The 17,833-nt window shown below is 39.1% G+C and overlaps 1 protein-coding gene and 1 long non-coding RNA gene across 3 annotated transcripts in view; both read right to left on the bottom strand.

Moving 5' to 3' along the window:
• Positions 1 to 3,773: 3,773 nt before the first annotated feature.
• Positions 3,774 to 17,833, bottom strand: part of prox3 (prospero homeobox 3) — a 17,635-nt gene continuing 3,575 nt past the window's right edge. The window contains exons 2-7 of one of the 2 annotated variants that reach the window (XM_007575235.2): positions 14,598 to 14,671; positions 11,708 to 13,392; positions 11,517 to 11,624; positions 8,142 to 8,254; positions 7,464 to 7,569; positions 3,774 to 5,048 (exon numbers count right to left, since the gene is read on the bottom strand). In XM_007575235.2, coding sequence (XP_007575297.1) covers positions 4,875 to 5,048; positions 7,464 to 7,569; positions 8,142 to 8,254; positions 11,517 to 11,624; positions 11,708 to 13,390 — 2,184 coding nt within the window. In that variant the 5' untranslated portion in view covers positions 13,391 to 13,392; positions 14,598 to 14,671 and the 3' untranslated portion in view covers positions 3,774 to 4,874. The remainder of the gene's footprint in view (positions 5,049 to 7,463; positions 7,570 to 8,141; positions 8,255 to 11,516; positions 11,625 to 11,707; positions 13,393 to 14,597; positions 14,672 to 17,833) is intronic. The other variant, XM_016662428.1, reaches the window with a different exon arrangement.
• Positions 9,160 to 11,510, bottom strand: LOC107833362 (uncharacterized). Its single transcript, XR_001659102.1, has 2 exons — positions 11,175 to 11,510; positions 9,160 to 10,721 (listed from the first exon to the last, which is right to left on the bottom strand). It is a non-coding gene; the product is annotated as an uncharacterized LOC107833362 (long non-coding RNA).

Here is a 17,833-nt window from a genome sequence, read left to right as displayed (position 1 = left end):
ATAACCTCCAAAAGCTGTGAGAGAGAGCAGGGTCACTGGGAACTGCACTGGCTTTAAGGTTCGGTGTAGCAAATGCAGAGTCAGGCGATCAGACTTTGTCATAAGTTTGACCGTTTGAGGATTCACAGGCATGACATGGCAGTTAGACGTGGCTGCAGAGTGGAGCCTTTTCTCCTCCGCAAAGCTTAATCAAACCTTGTGACTTCTGTCATCTGACCGGGTCATTTTCTTCTATATATATGACACAATTTTAAATCAGCTAGTGGACCAGAAAGTTTCTCATTCATTCATTACACTGCAAAACCACAAACTCTTTTGGTCTAGTTTCTAGTGCTGATAAGATGTTATTTCGGATATAGGAGCTTATTTAAAAAAAAATAATTCCTTAATATTGATGAAAAAGTCCTAGTTCCACTGGCAGAGTATTTAACATATGACAATACAGTTTCCCCATATTTTAAAATATAATTTGCCGGTGGAACTAGTACTTTTTCATCAATATTAAGACGTTATTTACTTAAATCAGGCTCCTATATCTTTCTGAAAAATTAATTGTAAGTTACTTTTGTCTTACTTCAAGTCATTAAAATTCTTGCTCTTGAAACTAAACCAAACTGTAGTTTCATTACATTTCAGTACTTCTTTATTTCTACATGCTCTTTAATATTGTTTTTTTATCTGCAATTCAAAGACAACATAGACTCTACTGAAAATAAAACACATTATAAATGATCCATCTCCACCAAATATGGGAGTAATTAAAGAAAAATAATCGAGAGCTAACATGCAATGTTCTGAAGGTTCAACAGTGAATAAAACAACTACATGAGAAATATTTGTTTACCCTGTAAACATAAAAAACTTAAACTTTCAACTGTATTAAATTTAGATCTTAGCTTTCGAATAAAGGAAATAAATAGTGTAAGTGATTATTAAAGATTCACACTGAAAGAAAAAACACTTTTCTGGCATTAGTGGTATATATGCTTTAAGGATAAAGAGAAACATGTATTTTGCTTTTAAATGCAATCCATTTTTTAATACATTATTGTGAAAAAGTTACTTGCTAATAGATTTCTTCTGTTTTGTTTTTTGGCAACAACAGGATCCATCAAGCATTTGGGAAAACTGACCATTGGCACATTGGCAAGTTTTCTGTCAAATTGGTGAAAAATCACTCTTTCATCCCTAATTACTGTCAGCATTGCATCTTTTATACAAGTGAATAAATGTATTGTCTTCAATCCAAAGGATTAATCCTTAAATTGGGAAAATGTTTGCCTTTGTGTGTGCTGTTCCCTCTGAATGAGAATCAGCTGCTCTATCACAAGGGTCAAGGGCAGCTGATTTAACTTAACAAATTGAGGAAGATTTTTGGATTTGTTGGAGGCAGATGGAACGCCGTTTATAATTACTGTCACACCTGGAAAAGATGCAAAAAAGAAAAATTACTTAACTTTGAAGAACAACTCTGTACATTCAGCAGGGTCCAGTCGGCTGTGTGGGACTTCACCCAACAGGTCTACGTGTTTTTGGACTCTGAAAAGGTGTTAGGAAGTCCTGTTGGGGGTAATTCAGGTCCATGGGGTACCAGAACCCATGAACAGGGGCTGTTAGGATCCTATATAAGCAATGCCAGAGCTTGGTTTGCATTGCCAGCAGTTAATTGGACTTATTTCTGATGAGAGTTGGACATCGCCAAAGTTCCCCTTTGTCGCTGATTGTATTCACAAACTTTATGGACAGACTTTCTAGGTACAGTCAAAGTGTTGGGGGATTCGTTTTGACAGCCAAAGGATCGGGTCGTCTTTTGGGCAGATGATGTCGCCCAGTTGGCTTCATCAGGTCGTGATCTACAGCTGTTTCTTGGCGGTTTGCAGTCGAGAGACAGCTAGGATGAGGATTAGTGCCTTCAAATCTGAGACCAGACCATGGTCTGGAGCTGGAAACGTATAGAGTGCCTTTTCACTGCTTGGGACGCTGTTGGCCCGAGTGGAGGGACTTTAGTATCTTGGAGTCTTATTCACTAATAATAGAATAAAAGAGTAGGAGGCTGATTGGTGAAAGCTGATTGGTCATCTTGAGTTATTGGTTGATCTACGTTCCTGCCCTCATCTTTGGTCACAAGCTTCAGGTCATGACCAAAAGAACTCTGATTGTGGATACAAGCAACTGGAATGAGGATCAGCATCTCTAAATCTGAAGCCATTATCTTGAGCCAGAAAAGGGAAGACAACTTGCTCCAAGTGTCTTGGGTTCTTGCTCAAGGGAAGAATGGAGCAGGAGATTGATAGGCGGATTGGTGTAGAGTCTAAAGTGATGCTACACCAGACTGAGTGTCAATTAACTAGTCGATCCGCATTCCTACCCTCATGTGTCTCCAAACTGAGTTTCCTCCACCGGATGTCTGGGTTCTCCTTTAGGGTGAGAAGCTCAATCGTCCTGGAGGGACTCAGAGTAGATCAGCTGCTCCTCCACATTGAAACTACAAAAAGGCTTTCTATACTGTAATCATGTGGACTTTATAAACTCTTTTTTGCTTATTTTTTTTAAAACAATTGATAAAGTTTTTTTTTAATTGAATTTAATTGAGTCAGTTCAGACTAAAAATGTCACCAATTGGTGTAAATCAAGCAAAAAGTAAATAAAAAATTAAATCCCTCATTCTCAATGTTGGGTACGGTGGAGGATCCTTGATGCTGTGGGTGTGTTTTAATGTTTTCTACACATCTTTACCAATAAATATGGAAGGTGTTCATGTTGCATATAAATAAACACATTTCATGACATGAGGTTGGTATTACTTTAATTAGCTGATAAGACGTAAAATTCATTGAATGAGGCACAGATCTACAGCAAAGACTGCAGCACATTCTGTACAATGTGAAGGAAAAAAAAATTACAAATCTGGGAAACAAGCACTTGAATTCACGTCACAAATAATTACACCAACAAAAGCTATTTTGTTTTCAGATCAAACAATCACAACATACAAGATTTAAAATATAAAACAACCATTCTGCAAAACAAAAGCTCAGATATTTTAACTTACTTAGTTCAGCTTCACGTCCAAAGAATATAAAATATTTCAAGAGTACATAAGAGGAACACCAAAGACATCAATATACAGCTATGTCAACTTCAATATGTCTGAACAGATTTCCATGTTGAGTACATTTTTATTTATCATGCACAAAAGCTGTACAGTAGTTACACTCTGAGCAAAGACACTTTGAAGGATAATCAATACATTTCTAGACTCTCATAAATAATCAAAGATTTGTCCAGCATCACAAAGAACTACTTTCTATGAAGATTAAAAGCTGCTTCAGATGGAGGGAAATTAGAAAAACGGATTCTGATAGAAAATGAACTCTGATGTTTTCCCACTGGATAGCGAAGGGATTCACAGGAACGTGTTTTCGTTAATGTTTGTCTTTGAGCTGCAGGAAATCAAAGTCAATCTTTTCAGCTTTTAAAAGAACCAGCCAGGATATTCCCTGCTAACGTGATCACATCCTCTGAGTATTTTCGCATTTTCTAACCTTGAAGCCAGAAATTTAATTGTATTTTGTTGAGATTGTTTGTGACGACACAGAGTCGTGCGTAATTGTGAAGTTGAAGAAATCTTGATATGTGGTTTTCATTTGTGTTTACAAATTTTCATTTGTAAACACAAATGAAAATTTTTCATTTGTGTTTACAAATGAAAAATTTAGCCAGGTGTATTAAAATACACCTGGCTAAAACCACCGGGTTTTAGCCAGGTGGTTTTGCCACCTGGCTAAAACCCGTGGCAACCAAATATGAAGCTGTGCAACACAGCGAGTCTATGGAAGAGGAAACTCTGATCAAATGAGAAAATTATTAAACTTTTGTCAGTGCTGCGGGTGTTTTAACCCTTACACTTTTTGTGCTGAATGGTTAAACATTGTGACTTTCCATTTTTGCTTAAAAACTGCATTTCAGCAGCGTTGACTTTGCGCCATTAATCAGTGAAACAATTTGATATTTATGTAAATAAACAATTTGTGACGTTGAGATTTTATAACAGGAGAGCCTTTAAACTTTTTGTCAAATGGCCCAAAATGTTAAATTAAAAGTAACCAGTAAGGAAGATTTAAAAAATAAAATAAAATAAAATAGAATAAAGCAAATTAATTAGTCCAATTTTTTTGTTTGCCATTTGTAGTGACACTGATGTTATTTATTCGATCGACAATGATGTGCAGCTCAATTGGGCTCAGTTGAACAAATTTACAACAAATGAACAAAGTGGGCTGAATACAAATGTATATCCGACTTCCTTTTGTAAAAACAAATGTTAAACCATTTCATTTGACTTCGCAGTTGGGCACTATTTTCTGTTGATGTCACGTAAATCCCAATGAAGTCTGTAGATGAAGTATTGAACGGGTGCATTAAATTAAATTTTCTCTGGAATAACTTGCGAATGTTTCTCTAAAATTCCAGCTAATCGTCAGTAAAACGCAGCCTCACACATACAGAGGGACTCGTTATGAATCTGTGACAGAACGAACAATACGAGGCTGTGTCAGCGCTCGGTTTCAGGAGAGTTTTATCAAACGTGTAATGTAGAAAAGCTGCGGTTTGCAGCCTGACTGCAGAGGAATGTTTGCAGAAGGAATTCCTGCTTTTAATTCAGCGGTATGGCCAGGATAAGTGCAGTCACAAGACTCTCGTTTGAGCACTGAGCGCGTCCACTGTCTGTCCTGTGTTTATGTCCCAAATAATGGTTTTTAACCTCAAACTGAGAACCAGATCCATCATTTACAGCTTGACAGTTTGTTTAAACCTTGATAAAAATGTGATTGAGCATGCAGTGGAGTTCAAATAGAGGAGAAACGCAGAGCTCAGCCCACCGGACAGCCAGGCATCCTGAAGGCATCCGGCAGAGGACTGTCCAGCTTGCAGATGATTTTATATATTCCTTTCTTCCAGCAGGGGTCGCTGTCTCTCCCAGTCCAAATGGCCGAGTAAAACTCCCTCAGAGCCACTTCTGACACCTCGATGAACCTCTCAGGAACCTGCACACAGAAACGGACCAGTCAAAGTCTGTAACACGTACTGGCAGAGGAGGCAAACCCTTAGTTTAGTAGGTTATCATTATTCAAAAGCAGCAAATGATAAATAAACAGTAATTCTAAAAAAGTAAGTGCACCCTCTTTCAGGGTGATAAAAAAATTGATTTATTTAGATTTGAAAATGTAAAAAGAAAAAAAAAAGTCATTATTTAGCACATAATCATTTTCAGTTTGTTGAGGTTGCAAACATGTTAATCAAGTTGCGGTCCAGACTTTGACTGGACCACTGCTGTACCTACATTCACTTCTTTTTCAGCCCTTCTGTTGTAGATTTGACTTTGTGTTTGGGATCCTTGTCCTTTTGGTCTCATGTTGTTATAAAGAGAAGTTCAAAATCAATTCACTAGCTACATTTCCAACCAATTGTTGTGAATTATGAGAGAAAATAAAACAGAAAATGTGAATTAGTCATGTTTCTACTGGTTTGGAGCAAATTGACCAGTCAACGTGTAATTTTGTCAAACTTTGACGTTTCTTATGACTTTAATAAGCAGGAAGTAAAGGCTGCAAATTAGCATGGACCACATATAAGAAAAACTGAAAGAGCTTTCCCCTCCAACCTGGAGGTTTGTACTGAAATTTGCCTTACCAGAGGCACCAAACTCAGAAATCTCTCTGTATGTTTGGCTTGAACTGACCATATAGTTCTGCATATAAATGTTTTTTTTTTTTTAAGTTTCGTTATGAATTGGCTAAGTTTATAAGAAAACTGACTTCTTTGAAGGAATGTAGGCTTTGTGCTGCACTTTGTTTAGCCATTTGTCTTCTTCTTCAAGATTTTTTTCTCCCATTTCCTGCAATCTGTTGCAGACAGTGTAGCTTTTCAGGTTTTTATGATAGTTTTATAAAGAAAAATAACATATTTCACACTTTTTTAAAAGCAGGCACTATTTTTAATTTTACATTTTAAAAGTTAATTGGTTTTAAGTTTTAAATACCAACCTCATTCACTTAAAGCTTTTTCCTGACATTTTTGCTGTAAATTCAGTGGACCACTACTGCCAACTAGTGGTGATAAAAAGATGTACATTTTGTGACAAGATAAGAATTGTTTTAACAGTTTGTGTCCTGCATTTAAAAAAAAAACATCTACTGTATAATATTTACATTTTTGGTCAGAAGTTAGTGGTTTATATATTACAGAAAATTTATTTGAGACATTATTTCCCTGAGTAGAATGAAAATAGAACCCCATTTTTCAATTACATTTAAAGACAAATAGTTTATTGCATTGGGGATTTTTTCTAATTCAAACCAGTCAAAATTACACACCCAGGCTCAAGTATATATTGAAGCCACCAATATTTAGATAAATGCCACTGAAATTGTATAGAAACAAGCTTCTAACAGGACATTTACCTACTCTTCTGAACAGAAATGTTGATGTTTCATTTAAATTGTGTGATTTTCAATAGGACTGAAGTCTAGGACATTTTTATTGCTTTAACAAGTCAATTATAAGCAACAAAATTTGGTTTTTTTGACCCAAAAAGTTTAAAATAATAACTACAACTGAGTAAAACAACATATTAATTGCATAACCAACAAGATTGCAGCACCTGGTTTCTGGATGGTAAGTCAACAACAAAACACTTGTCTTTTCCAGCAGTGCAAATGGCGGTAAAACCAGCTAACCAAAGTGCTGGAACTTTCTTTGGGTTGCTAGGTAACGGGCTGGGCTTCACATTGGTTGCTAGGTAACGGGGACAGTGCCTCTCGAATGGAACTTAATATTTTAGAAACGTCTCATTTTCCAGATCCCTAAAAACTTGAACTTGTTGGCAAAAAATAGCTGGATGCTTTTTTTTTTTTTTTTTTTTTAAATCACTTGGTCTGTTTTTTAGAAGCAGTTGAGACCCAAATGGAAGAACAAAAACAGGCGAAATGTAAATTTTGGATATACAATAAAAGCTCGGCTTAGGTCAGTTTGGTAGAAACTCTGACATTTTCCTAACAGGACACAGATCCAAAACACACATCCCAACTGGTTCATCTGGAATGACTCCATCTCCACCATATGGAAAATATATGCGCTTCCCTTAAAACTGGGAATGAGCCAATAAAAAAACAACTTAAATGGAGTTAATTTAAAGAGTAAATACAATAGGCTGACAAATTTATGCCAGAAACTTAATGATTTATGTCATTTCTGTCTTCCAAACATCAGTACGACAGTATGTATGTTTATGTTTTACCGGATTTGGCATAAACCGAACCTTGTGCTCCTACTTTTTGTTTTTAAAACGGCTGTTTCTCATACACTCATTCCCTCCTGGTGAAAGATGGTTAAAGTAAGTCAGATTAGCATGACATGACTGCCTACATGTCAGTAAACTTCTGCACTGATCCTGTCCTGACCTGGTAGACGTTGCTCTTGTTGTAGTGCATGTTCAGGATGCGGTACAGCTCCGTATCTCGACCCACTCGCAGCTGATTCTCTCGGCCCAGACGAGCTGCGCCGTCCCTGCGTCAGAAACATCCTCAGTTTCATTCATCCTTTGTACAAACATTTATTGACTTGAACAAATCAGAACACAGACAATCTAAATGAGCTCAAAGTCATCAAAGTTTCAAGCAACACAAGTCATTTTTTCTGTTTACATTTGTTACTATGTGGAACTGCTTATGTGATTAATTTTTAATCACATAAAAGCTGATTTAAGTGCAGCGAAATCAAACGTCTCTGGATAAATGTGGTTCTACTTATTATGAACGCCTGGTTGAAAAAAGATGAATACTTTGTGCTGGATTTAAAATTTTTCCATCTCAAGAAAATTATGTCGGTAATAATTTTATTCTATTCTATATTCATTTTATTTTTATTACTAAAAATGTCCGCCTGTGATGGACGGGTCAAATTTAAATCAAACTGCAGTCACTGAGCTGTACTTTGGTCACCCCTATTTAATATACCTATAAATTGTTCCACTCCTTTTTGTAGAGAATATAGATCATTAAATTTGTAAGAAAGATTAAAATGAACGCTAGCAGACTCTAGCGTAGATGGAGTAAATTCGGGGCAGAGTTGTAACTCACCGAGTGAGAGCGTCGCGGACCGCCTGGCGTGCAAATCGCTCCATCTGGATGTAGAAAAACTCCCTGAAGTTGCTGAACCATTTAATCATCTGCGAGGTCACGCAGCGGTTAAACTAGACAGCAGGAGAAAGATCCTTATTAGCTTTATTTATGATGTCATAATATTTTTATTTCATGGGTTGGACAGACTGCAAAACAATATCCAGCTTCAATTTATTTGAAAACGATTAACAAACCAGAGAGCAGCTATTTTTGGTCTGTACAGTTTGAGTTTGGACAGGCTGCGGCTGCTTGATGCTTCAGGGTTAGCTGATGACACCTGTGCTGGCCGACCCTGAAGCCGAAAACTAATTCAGGTCACAGCTTTGATCCCTCTGCTGAACATTTAAATAAGTGTAAAACTAATTCTGCCTCATTGCAGCAGCTCGCACGTAATATTCTAGAGAAACCAAACGTCTGGGTTCAGTAAATTCATTTAGTGGGGAAGAAATTGTAAAAAAATAGTTGGAAATCGTTCTTTTTTATTTTAGGGATTGAGTCAAGGCTCCTGCAGTCACCGTATGACTTTTTACACCTCTGTTAAATACAGTTGGCGCTGTGTGTTTTGCTTCTGTCCAGACTTTTGTTAAACATTGTGAAAACATGCAGGAATTGCTCTGAGATTTAATTTGCAGCACCGTCTTAAAATCTGATGGATAAAACACTATCTGCGTTTCTATTTCAAATGTGCACAAAACTTTGTCGATTTTCCACTAATGTGGAAAAAACACAATTTCTAAACTGCAAACGCAATTAAAATCACATTTGAATATGTTTTTTCATCCGATAAGTAATTAAAAAACATGACAACCGTCTTCCTCTTACCACCTGCTGCAGATTTATTCGTCTTTTCTGCCAGTAAAAACAGCCGGTTATTAATCACATGGTTGTTGATTGGGATTATCTAATCTAATCTAATTTTGATGCAGCCGAAAAACCACCTCATTTTTATTTGGAAAAACGTGAGGTTTTTTTCTAAAATGTTGTTTTTCCACTGAACAAATTTATTTTCATAATTCTAATTTGTGTAATTCTGTGGTCAATGGAGATGCAGCTACTGTGAACATGCAAAATAATGTACAACGTTTCACTCTTAGTATAAGGTAGCAGATGGATTCAAATCCTTCACTCAGGGCCACACAGATCTAGGACAATATGCCGTTTTTGTTAAGTCAAGGCAATTAAGTTTTACATCAAAATAAACCAATAAATGTGAGAAATCTATTTGAGATGCTTTAAAAGCCTCTATAATTTCATATCATAATCCTTATTTGGTGATTTTACATAATGTCATTTTTGCATCAGGGGGTCCAAAATGAGCCTGCTCTAAATGTAAACTAGTTGATGTATCCAGATGGAAAGCACCATAAATGTTATTTATATATTATTGAACTTTAATACTGCATTCACTTGATTGACCTTCCTATCAATAACTGAATATTCAGTTTTATAAGTGGACCAAACATGAATTAAGACTCTGACTCTGAACTTTAAATCTATTTACATTGTGGTCTAAAGAGCATTTAAAATGAATATATAAAGAAGGCCATCCTTTGACTGAGACTGAAAGACCCTTAAAAGATAAGGCCAGTAAACTCGGGTGGTTTTATTCAGTGGTGGGCACATTTAAGCTAATATGCTAATAGTGGAAATAAGTTTTAGTTTAGCACTTTTGCTATCCTTTGAAATTTTTACCACATCTGGCTACCTCTAAATTGATTTTTTCCAGCTATATTCCAAATATACTTGGCTGTTTTGTAAATATTCTGTTGAATAAAGTTTGACATCTTTGTTGAAGGTTTGGTTATTGACCATTAAGAGTTCTTAGTTTGTTAGAAGTTTATATCCATGCTCTTATTTTGAAGTGGGTGAAGACTGTTTACACGGCAGTTCCATTTCCTCTCTTTTTTCCTTCAATAACTATATTCTAAACCAGAAACATTCAGGAACAAAATAAAACATGGACAGGAGCAAACAATATATAAATATACTGTAAATACAGTATCTAAGGGTAATATAGAACATCCAAAATTACAATGCAAAAGTTAAATTATTGTTCAATAGTTGTTGTCTTTCAAAGTTTCATAGCTTGAAATTAAGGTAGCGCTTTAGCACTAGCTTCCACTAAATACTGTGTTGGTGTGATGTGTTAGTGTTAGCAGAACTAACTTTTTAGTTAGCTAGTTAGTGTGACATACCATGATATTACATGGTGATAATGATAAGAAGATATCAATTAATTCACACGTCAAAGAATCAACCTGTGGATGATAAGGGGAAGAGAGCTACAATTCAACTCTGAGCAAGAGGAATGTTTTAGACATTTTATTGCTAGCAAAAATGTCAGGGTCCTTCACAGCACACGCAATTTCTGATAGGTTTCATCGACCTGTCGACCTCGCTAATAAAAGTTAGCAACTGGGTAAAATAAGCGGCAAGCACTTTCTGAATAGCCAAGGGTTCAAACCCTCTGTACGAAGCAAAGCTTAGAACCAGGGACTGGTTTTTACCAGGACAGAGAGGTACAGATCCATAGTAGAGCTGTGGAACAGGAGGATAGACGGAGTCTTGTCTGAAGTAAAGTAAGCACTGCTCTGATCTGTCATGGTGAAGAAATTGCATTGAGCAGCCACTCTTCTGTTTTGCAAACCGAGAGAGTTGGTTTGAGTATATTTTAAAATACCTACACTGGCTCCCTGTAGCTCAGAGAATAGACTTTAAAATACTGTTGTTAGTTTATAAATCACTGAATGGTTTAGCACCACAATACATTAAAGATCTGCTGTTGTATCAACCTTACAGACCTCTCAGGTCTTCTGGTTCTGCTCTGAAAAACCAGAACCAAATATGGAGAAGCAGCATTCAGCTTCTACACACCACAAATCTGGAACAAACTTCCAGAAAACTGCAAAACAGCCGAAACACTGAGTTTCTTTAAATTTTGACTAGAAATCCACCTGTTTAGAGTTTCCTTTGAAACATAATTAATGAGACATTGGCCAAAATACTTTATGCATATTGACGATCTTCATGATGGCGCTCGTCAAAATGTAATGTCTGTTACTGGTTTTCACAAACGTTGACTGTATGTTGTGTTTATTACTTTTTATTCTTGTGTTTTTATGATTAAAGCACTCTGAACTGCCTTGTTGTGAAAATTAATCAGGTTTGTGGTATACAAACAAACTTGGTTGGATGGTTGGTCAGTTGGTTGGTCGGTTGGTTGGTCGGTTGGTCGGTCGGTTGGTTGGTTGGTTGGTTGATCTTCCTATACCGTGTGATCCTGTCTTGGATAACTAGGGACTATGGACAGGTGGATCATTGAGGCACACTTACCTTGACATCAGGGAAGTAGGTCTTGAGCGTGTTGGAGCTGGGGTACCGTGTGTAGAAGAACATGAGCTTGGCTTTCTTCAGATGGCAGGGAGACAATCCCTCCTGAGTGTAAACATGACACAGGTTAAGGACAAACATGAACAAACACAATCCTCTCTGTTAGTCCTTCCCTCAAATGACAAAAAGGATATCCCGCCGGCGGTCAGGTAGAGCTCTCCTCCGTCCATTCCTCCGCCTCCTCTGATGCTCCCGTCTCCCCTCACCCCCCTCTCCCTCTCTCTGACTCCGTGGCGAGTCAGCGACGGGTCCAGGTGTCCGAGAAAAGGGAGCGGAGGGAAGGAGGCATGAGAGGAGAACTCCAGGAAGGGGTCGGAGTTCAGGTAGTCCTTCCGAGACGGAGCGAGATGCGGGAGCTGTGGGTGGTGGAGCGAGCGGGAGAAGAGCTGCTGCATGGAGTAGTGGAGTAATGGAAGAGGAAGAGGCGGAGGTGGAGGAGGAGGTGGTGGAGGTGGTGCAGGGAAGGAGGATGATGAGGAGGAAGAGGATGATGAAGAGGGGTGGAAGGAAGAGGAGGAGGAAGTCTCTTTGGGCTGTGAAGCTGGAGGCAAGAGTGGAGGGTGAGGAAGAGGAGTGGGTCGGGTCAAAGAGGGGTGATGAAGGGGGAGGTTTGGGTGGGAGGAGTTGATGCTGGTGGAGAGCGGCGGTCCAAGAAGAGGGAAGGTCTTCCGCGTGTCAGGTGACCTGTGAACGGCCAATGGCATTGCCAGATCTGGTCCAGGAGGAACCAACTTCTTGAGCTGCTGCTCTCTGTCTCCATCCTCCTTCTCCTTCATCGGTTCCTCCACTCTTCCTCTCGTCAACAGTCCCATCCAGCCGTCCCTCACTTTCCCTCCGTCCTGCGCCTGATCAGACGGATGGAAGGAGATGGTGGCAGGAGGGGAGGAATGGTCCATCATCTCCGTGTAAAGACGAAGGACTCGGTCAATGACTCGCGCCACAGCGCTGCCCAGCTCCAGCTTCAGCGCCTGCGCAAACTTCTGTCCTCCCTCCTCATCCTCGTCTTCAGCGCCTCCGTCCCAGTCTCCCCTCGTCAGACCTCCGCACTCCAGCCACAGTCTCGATCCCTCCATGATGCCCTCCATGTCTCCTTCTCTTCCTCTCTCTGTTCGCCTTTCTCTGTCTTTTTGCAACTCGTCTTTCCGTTTGTGGAAGGTGTCAAAATGGGAAACAGAAAGCAGGGAGAAAGATTCCTTCTCCATCTCAGCGCCATCGATGTCCTCTTCATCAAACATCTCTCCTGTGACATCCTCCTCATCTTCCACCGTCCCTTCATCTTCATCACACCTGGTTCCGCTTAGGCGCTTTGTTTTCTTCTCCTCCTTCTCTGCCTTTTCCCCAAACGCCCTCCAGACTTTCTCCTGCAGGGCCTGCAGTCTCTCCCTGGCCTCCTCAAGCTGCTCCTTCAGCTCCTCCCTCTCCCGTCTCCTCCCCTCTCTCCTCTTCCCTCCGTCCTCCAACTCCTTATCTTTCTGCCTGCACTCCAGCTTCATCCTTTTCACTTTCATGACGTCTTGACTCCACTCAGCCATGAGGACGGTGTCGTTGCACTTCCTTTTCACCTCCGTCAACTCGTCCTCTCCCTCCATCATCCCCTCTTCTTGCTCCATTTGAGTGGCAGTCACTTCGTTCTGGTTTGCGGTCAGGATCCTCCGTGGGCCTCCGCCCGGCTGGAGGAGATGGTGGATGAGGGGGAAGCCTGGGGGTCTGAAGCCGGGAGCGGTGTGGACTCCAGGGAGGTCGGTGGAGGAGAGACCGGGAGTAAAAGTCCGTATCTGGGGGGAGGAGTCATCGAAAAGGTCTGTAGGTGAATCCATCACTGCAAAGACAACCACATAAAATTAGTGTTGATAAATTTGGCTCTGTATTTTAAACAGTTTTTGTTGTTCTAAAAATGTAAAAGTGACAAAACTGGTATTCATATTCACTACTGCACAACTATCGCAAACTTCAGTGATCACTTATAATCAACTATTTTTTTGCGGATAAACTGTATAAATTGATCCTTTTTTGAATAAAAGCTACTTGAGGGTCTGAAAAGTTGCTAAATATAAGTGGGTAAGTTGGCAACAGTGCTTCTCATCCTGACCACTCTAGCTTAACCACGCCCCTTTGTGTCTCTTGGCTCCGCCCACTTTCTGGAACTTTCTAAATCTGCCAGGGGGCGGGGCTTAGGCTTTAACAAGGGGGCTAGTTACACTTTAACTGTGGGGTTCTATTTTTTTTAAGAAATAAAAATATGAAAAGTGTTCAGTTTATTAATATTCAACCCATTAAGTTAGGGGTGTCAAATTCATTTTTGTTTTGGGCCAAATCAAAATTATGAATACTCTCAAAGGGCCAGTTGTGCCAGAATGCTGACAAAATCTGTTCACAAACTGTTAAAATATCAATGCATTCTTGAAATGAAATATTATTGAACATCTTTTCAGTCTTGAACATCTTTTCAGTCCCTCTAGGTTTTTGTGATTCTTTTTGTGATTTTTTGCAATAGAAATCAAAGTGTTTGTGGTACTAATGTGGAAATATTTGTACTTCTTTATGATGGTAAATGGACTATAATCTGACATCAATCTAGGATGAGGTAGCTGTTTAGAACAAGTAAGAAAGTTTTTGACAATTTCTGAGAAAAATCTGTAATAAACTCCCAATTATGTATCAGTGGCACAACTACACATTATTCAGGAGGATGCAAAAACATAAATCTTCTCTGCCAAAGTTATCCAGATTCCAAAAAGACGAATAACAGAAACGTTTTGATTGTACTCACAATTTTTACTAGAATCTCTAAATAAAAAGGACTAAAAAATTGAAAGTATTGACACTTTTTTTATAAGGATTATTCTTACAAAAGCAAAATGAGAGCGGTCTTTTACATTCCCAATGTCACATTCAAATTAATTTCCTTTCCTTTCAGAGAAAGAAAATATCTCCAATCAAAATATGTTTTTAATGTGAGATTTGGTGAATTAATCTATTATTTATTTCACTGTGACATGGTCAGAACATGAATGCTCAACTAACCTGGACAACAAAACAGGCCACTGATTGGTCAAAGGCGCTGCAGCCTCGTCCACTTGGATCTTTATAATGATGATCTGCAAAAATTAAACAGGAAGGAGAACTTTAACTGGACGGAACCTTAAAGATGGATGGATGGATGGATGGATGGATGGATGGATGGATGGATGGATGGATGGATGGATGGATGGATGGATGGATGGATGGATGGATGGATGTCAGAGAAATCACCGACAGAATCATTTAAAGTCAAACATCCAACCACAAAACCCAACCTCATAATTCAAGATGGCTGCCACATGCATAAACATAAAAAATGCAGATTGTGAATATTATTTGTACTTCTACCAGGTTATATCTGATTAAATTAGTCACATAGTGTCAGTGAAAGCTTTGTTGTGCTGTGTGAATATTTTTCAGACACATCTTGTTATTGGCTTGTAAAGCTAATCATCGCTAGTTTGGCCCTCACACTGTGACAGAGGTGAGTTGGGTCTGATGTCCTTCTGAGTTTCATTTTAACCATGTCTACCAGCTTCAAACTTAAATATTTTTCAGCTTGTTTTTGTAGTTTTTGTCTGTTAAAGGTTCCTTGAATAGGATAGGTCTCTGAGCTATACAAAACAGTTTCATTACAATTGTGCACAAAACGTTGAGTTGGCCCCCACTCACACATGAAAATGGTTGCAAACAGATGCACAATTATACATTATACATCTCTGAAAAGTATTAGTAGAGCTTCCTACACAACCAACAAGAGTGCAGCAAGTTGTTTCTGGATGGTAAGTCAACAATAAAACGCTTGTCTTTTCCAGCAGCCATTGTACAGCGCATACAGCAGTAAAGCCAGCTGACCAAATATGCTGGAACTCCACTTTGGTTGCTAGGTGACAGACTGGGCTTCACTGGGGTTGCTAGGCGACAGGACAGTGCCTGTCGTGACTTAACAATATGGAGGTTTTTTGAAATGCTTTATATTCTGGACACCAAAAAACAGCTTGCTGGGTTTTTTGGGTGTGTGGGCTGTTATTAGAAGAAGCACAAATCTACATGGAAGTATAAAAATGTGCAAAATGTGAATTTTGCAATATAGGTCTTCCTTAAATATTTGACATGTTGCACTCAAATCTCAGTTTTAAACTTTGGAATAAATATGAAACATATTAATGGGGTTTTTGTGGCTTTTATTGACATAAAGAAGAGAGAAAAGTTTCAGAGTTAAGAATTGAACCCAGAATGACTGAGCTGCGAACTATCGCATCTGTAAATATGGTGCCTACTCTACCTCTACATCACAAGATATATTTATTGTTAAGCAACAGATCTGTATCAGGCTGAACAGGAGGAACCAAAATCAGATGTAGGGCAGAGAGAAAGAGGTTAACAGCCTGTGGGTCAGGCTATGTGCTGGTAGGGCACCGGGTAGCATCTGGCTCATGATCTCTGCCTTGCATCATCCTCCGGGTTTCGTTCTATACTTCCTGTTGTGTTTGAATCCGTACTCCACAACCTAACAAAAACTGGAAATAACAACAACATACGAGTCTTTTTATATGTTCCAAATGATAAACATCGGCTTATTCTCACCTTCCTTTGTACAACAGAGCATTTTAAACACAAAGAGCCGGTCCTCATCTCTGTTTTTTACTAACCTAACCTCCCTCCCACTCCCCCCCTTTTCCTTCCTCTGCCATCCTCTCTTTTCCTCCCCCTCAGTGTGTTATCTGTTTGGGCAGGTTGTTAAGCTCTGTTTGATCAGAGTGTTTATCGTCACACACACTTTCACCATCAAAAAAACGGAAAAGAGGCTTGAGAGAGGGCTAACAATGGTCAACTGTCCTTGTACAGTGAAATGGAGTGAGAGTAGTGTGAACAGCAACACCCATAATCCACTTCAGATAGATCGACAGATCGACAGATCGACAGATCGACAGATAGATAGATAGATAGATAGATAGATAGATAGATAGATAGATAGATAGATAGATAGATAGATAGATAGATAGATAGATAGATAGATAGATAGANACTATAATCTGACATCAATCTAGGATGAGGTAGCTGTTTAGAACAAGTAAGAAAGTTTTTGACAATTTCTGAGAAAAATCTGTAATAAACTCCCAGTTATGTATCAGTGGCGCAACTACACATTATTCATGAGGATGCGAAAAAATAAATCAAACCTCCCCCTCCCACCCCGAGGGAAGGAACGTCAAGGTGACGGAGCGACGCTCACCCCCCCGAGGCAATGATACGTGAAGTGTAAAAATCGCTACATTTACCTCGTTATGTGCGAGAGGTGGAGGAGCGTAAGGCGCGCTGAACTGTATGGGAAAACATAATCGGCGCGTTGCCCCCTCCAGACGGGGTTTTGGCGCCCCCTCTGGTGCTGCGCCCCTATGCGTTGCATACGCTGCATACCCACTTTTTGCGCCTCTGTTATGTATTAAAGTGGAAAAGTGCGAGGATTTGTTGATTTTGGGTGAATTTCCACGATAATTCTCAAGAAACTGGAGGGACTGATTGATATAATTTGGCAGTAGACAAATAAAAATTGCATTGATTTATTAATAACAAAACATTTAAGCACACTTAGTGTTTAATCTATAATCTAGAGGGCCACATAAAAAGCTATGGCGGTCCAGATTTGGCCCAGGGGCCTTGAGTTTAACACATGTGCTCTACGTCAATGTTTTCTACAGCGACCTTTTGTTGATAATTCGTCTTTTGCCCATTCTTGACAAAACAGTTCAAGCTCAGTCAGATTGGATGGAGAAAAAGGTGGTCTATTGGATTTTGGGACTTTGACTAGGACATTCTGATCTAAATTATGCAATCTTGCTGTATGTTTATCGTTCTGGTATAAGGTGAGCCTCCGCCCCAGTCCCATGTCTGTTCGGTTTCTAAAAGGTTCTCTTCCACCTTCCCATCAACACTTGCTCAACAAATGCATACTACTAACACCATGATGCTGCCACCACTGTGTCCCACCCTTGGAATGGTGCTTTAAATGTTGATCAAAATGTATCGTTTCGGTGTCATCTGACCAGAGCTCCTGAAAACAGGATGTTTTTACTAAGGAAGTGACTTCAGACTTTTGAATAGTTTCCTGTGCCGTGTTTATTTGCTTTATTTGCTTGGTTTGGTCCTTCTCTGCCAAAGTTATCCAGATTCCAAAAAGACGAATAAACAAACATTTTGATTGTACTCACAATTTTTACTAGAATCTCTAAATAAAA

Source organism: Poecilia formosa, unplaced genomic scaffold, assembly GCF_000485575.1.
Source record: "Poecilia formosa unplaced genomic scaffold, Poecilia_formosa-5.1.2 Scaffold373, whole genome shotgun sequence".
Classification (NCBI taxonomy): Eukaryota; Metazoa; Chordata; class Actinopteri; order Cyprinodontiformes; family Poeciliidae; genus Poecilia; species Poecilia formosa.
The sequence above is the reverse complement of the archived record's forward strand: the minus strand, read 5'-3'. Positions and strand labels throughout refer to the sequence as shown.